Source organism: Parus major, chromosome 22, assembly GCF_001522545.3.
Source record: "Parus major isolate Abel chromosome 22, Parus_major1.1, whole genome shotgun sequence".
NCBI classification, from domain to species: domain Eukaryota; kingdom Metazoa; phylum Chordata; class Aves; order Passeriformes; family Paridae; genus Parus; species Parus major.
In genome coordinates this window covers 665,613-669,664 of record NC_031790.1, presented here as the reverse complement: position 1 = coordinate 669,664, position 4,052 = coordinate 665,613, and the positions used below count along the sequence as shown (strand labels likewise).

The 4,052-nt window shown below is 42.7% G+C and overlaps 1 protein-coding gene across 1 annotated transcript in view; it reads right to left on the bottom strand.

Moving 5' to 3' along the window:
* SLC23A2 (solute carrier family 23 member 2) overlaps positions 1 to 4,052 on the bottom strand; it is a 21,979-nt gene that overhangs the window by 5,452 nt on the left and 12,475 nt on the right. The window contains exons 7-8 of the mRNA XM_033519387.1: positions 1,678 to 1,927; positions 653 to 758 (exon numbers count right to left, since the gene is read on the bottom strand). Coding sequence (XP_033375278.1) covers positions 653 to 758; positions 1,678 to 1,927 — 356 coding nt within the window. The remainder of the gene's footprint in view (positions 1 to 652; positions 759 to 1,677; positions 1,928 to 4,052) is intronic.

Below are 4,052 nucleotides of genomic sequence, written 5' to 3'. Positions count from 1 at the left end.
AAATGTATATAATTTATACAGGATCCAAATGAATATAATTTATACAGATCCAAATGTATACAATTTACAGCACCCATCAAGATGGATGAATTTACAACACAAATCACACAATGCTGATATTTCTTATCAAGCTTCAATTAATCAGATTTCTGCATCCCAAGGCCTGCAGCCCATCCAGAGGAATTCCTCAAGTGGTTTTTGGGGCAGCATCACAATAAATACATAAACCCCAGACCTCAAATGGAATATTTTAGGGTATATTTATCTCTGAAATGACTCCTGAAATATCCCAGCACAGACACAGATAAAACCCAAACACCTCAAGCTGCATTTCACTGTGTCAGGCATTAAAAAAACACTTCTACTGATGCTTTCAGACACCAAAAAACACCAATTTTTACAGAATTTACAGTGTTTATGCCTCAACTCAAACCACCCTGGGCTTTCCAAGAGATCTTTTGTGCAGCAGCATCTGATTTATGGGGAAATAAACTGAATAAAAGGATTTTTGTGAGCTCCTGATGTAACAGCAATGTGTTTTTCTCAGCTAAGAGCTGGTACAGAAGGATGTGGGAAGTTTTTCTGCACAGAAATGATGTCCTGGGTGAGGATGGCGAAGATAAAAACCACAGAATAAATAAAATAAACTCACTTTTGTGATGCCCAGGACTCCAATGTTGGGGCTGGAGGAGGTGGATCCATTCCCTGTCCCAAAAACCCCGTCCAGAACACAGGAGAGCCCCTCGATGAAAATCCCCCTGCAAACCCCAAACAGCCACAGCATCACTCAGGGATGGGAATCTCATCCATCAAATTATTATTTTAATTCAAGTTTCAAGCTCTAACACACCTGGAAAATACTTCTGAGTTCTGTTTCCTCAGGTTTAGATCCCCATGTTTTTAAAGTGGGGAAATGATGTAAAAAATTTAAATTGAATTGGGGAAAATATAAAAAAAATCAAATAAAATTGGGAAATTATATAAAAAATTTAAATAAAGTTGGGAAATTATATAAAGAATTCAAATAAAATTGGGAAATTATATAAAGAATTCAAATAAAATTGGGAAATTATATAAAGAATTCATATAAAATTTGGGAAATTATAAAAAAAATTCATATAAAATTGGGGAAATGATATAAAAAAATTCAAATAAAGTTGGGAAATTATATAAAGAATTCAAATAAAATTGAGGAATTATATAAAAAATTCATACAAAATTGGGGAAATTATATAAAAAATTCATATAAAACTGGGAAAATTATATAAAAATTCAAATAAAATAGGGAAAATTATAAAAAAAATTCATATAAAATTGGGGAAATGATATAAAAAACTCAAATAAAACTCGGAAAATTATAAAAAAAATTGAAATAAAACTTCAGAGCCTCTCTTTGTTCCTAAACCTCATTCCAAGTAATTTTGGCAACCCCAATTCCACAACCAGAGCTCTATAATAAAATAATAGTAATTAAACAAAAGTAATAAAATAATCCAAGGTGACAGCTCCACCCTGGATTTCAGATCCTTGTGTTTGACCAAACCCAGATTTCATCTCCGAGCACATCCTGCCTCATCCCAAGGTGGGGAAAACACAATTAATTTATGAATTCCATGATTAATGATATTAAAATTGGAAATGACGTGAGGAAATGAGGGATTTGTGGTTGGCACAGACCTGTTGATGGCGTGGATGGGAGGAGGAGGAGCACAGGAGAGCCGGGCACAGGCGTAATAATCCCCGATGGACTCGATGATGCTGGCGACGACGGCGCTCAGCATCCCGATCACCCCCGCGGCAGAGATGGTGGGCAGCCCCCACTGAACTGTGGAGAGAGCAGAACTGGGATCCCTCCTGCCCCCAGCAAACAAAACAAACGGCAATCTGATGGCATTTGGGTTGGGAAGGGTTTTATGGACCATGGGTGCTGCTCAGTCCCTGCAGGGATGGGACTCCAGCACTGCTTTCAGCCCTTCTGGGCAAGGAACATTCCCCAATTTCCACCCTGAGGCTGTTCCCTCTGCTCCTGTCCCTGTTCCCTGGGATCACATCCCAAATCCCCCCTGGCAGGGACTCGTGCAGAGCCAGAAATTCCCCCTGATCCTCGTTTTCTCCAGCCTGAGCCCCTTCCCAGCTCCCTCAGGGATTCTCCAGACCCTTCAGGAGTTCTCCAGCTCCCTCAGGAATTCTCCAGCCCTTTCCCAGCTCCCTCAGGAATTCTCCAGCTCCCTCAGGAATTCTCCAGCTCCCTCAGGAATTCTCCATTCCCTTCCCAGCTCCCTCAGGAATTCTCCAGCTCCCTCAGGAATTCTCCATTCCCTTCCCAGCTCCTTCAGGAATTCTCCAGCTCCCTCAGGAATTCTCCATTCCCTTCCCAGCTCTCTCAGGAATTCTCCAGCTCCCTCAGGAATTCTCCAGCCCCTTCCCAGCTCCATTCCCTGCCCTGGACATGCTCCAGCCCCTCCATGTCCTCGTCCTGCGGGGTCAGAAGTGACCCTGGGGTTGAGGTGTGGCCTCCCCAGTGCCCAGCAATGTTTATTTTATCTCTGATGGAAACAACAAACTCTCCTCACTCTAACACAGGCTGGCAAGTTCAGGGAGATGAAAGGAGCAAAGGAAAAATGGCCAAAGCAGCTGCTTTGATCACACCTGGAAAAATCCCAGAGAACCACAAAACCCCACTAAAAAAATAATAAAAAAAATAAAATTCCTCCTGTTCAGGAATCAGGAATTTGAGCTACAGCTTGTGAGAAAACAATTCTGGGCAGGGAGGCAAAAACCACTTAATTATTATTGCTCCAAAAACTCACTTTGGTCACAGGTTTAGTCCACCAAAGAGGAGGGCAGCAACCAGCTCTGCTCACAAACACCTCCCGTTTTGGTAGCAGAGAAAATGAGATTAATTTAAGCCTGCAGAAAAGCCTGGCAGGTTTTTCCACAGCAATTGCCTCGATGCTTTTATCTCTTTGAAAGAGATGAGCTTCCTGCAACAAAGGGAGCTGCAGGCACACAAGAGTGAAAGAACCTCACAAAAACCAAAATGCTGATCAGGGTGGGGAAGCTTTCCTCCTCTTCCTCTTTCCCAAAAGCTCCTATTCTTCACCTGCTGCTTTAGAAGGGGTTTCTTTAGAGAAGCAAAGCCATGTGGAAAAGCACGAGGAAGCTGCCTCATCCCAGTGTGGTGGCAGAGCTGGTAATTCCCATAATTCTACCCTAAAAGGATATTATTCCCCAGTTACCCCGTTCATTTCTCAAGGGTGAAGGTGTGTGATCTCATGCCACACTCCCAGCCTTTAACAGCTTTAAACTCAGACGTGGCCACCATAAAAACACATCCACAGCATCCAGAACAATGTGAAGGGTTTGGTGTTCTCCTGGAAACAATTTCACTGTCCTCTGCTGCCAAATGTGAAGGGTTTGGTGCTGTTCTGGGAATAATTCCAGTCCTCTGCTGAGCAGGGTTTGTTCATAAAATGTCCATAAATGCCAAATGTGAAATGTTTGGTGCTGTTCTGGAAATAATTCCAGTCCTGTGCTGAGCAGGGCCTGTCCATAAATACCAAATGTGAAGGGTTTGGTGCTCTCCTGGGAATAATTCCTGTTCTCTGCTGAGCAGGGCCTGTCCATAAAATGTCCATAAATACCAAATGTGAAGGGTTTGGTGCTCTCCTAGAAATAATTCCAGTCCTGTGCTGAGCAAGGCCTGTCCATAAATGCCAAATGTGAAGTGTTTGGTGCTCTCCTGGAAATAATTCCAGTCCCCTGCTGAGCAGGGTTTGTCCATAAAATGTCCATAAATACCAAATGTGAAATGTTTGGTGATCTCCTGGGAATAATTCCAGTCCCCTGCTGAGCAGGGCCTGTCCATAAAATGTCCATAAATACCAAATGTGAAGGGTTTGGTGCTCTCCTGGAAATAATTCCAGTCCCCTGCTGAGCAAGGCCTGTCCATAAATGCCAAATGTGAAGGGTTTGGTGCTCTCCTGGAAATAATTCCTGTTCTCTGCTGAGCAGGGCCTGTCCATAAAATGTCCATAAATACCAAATGTGAA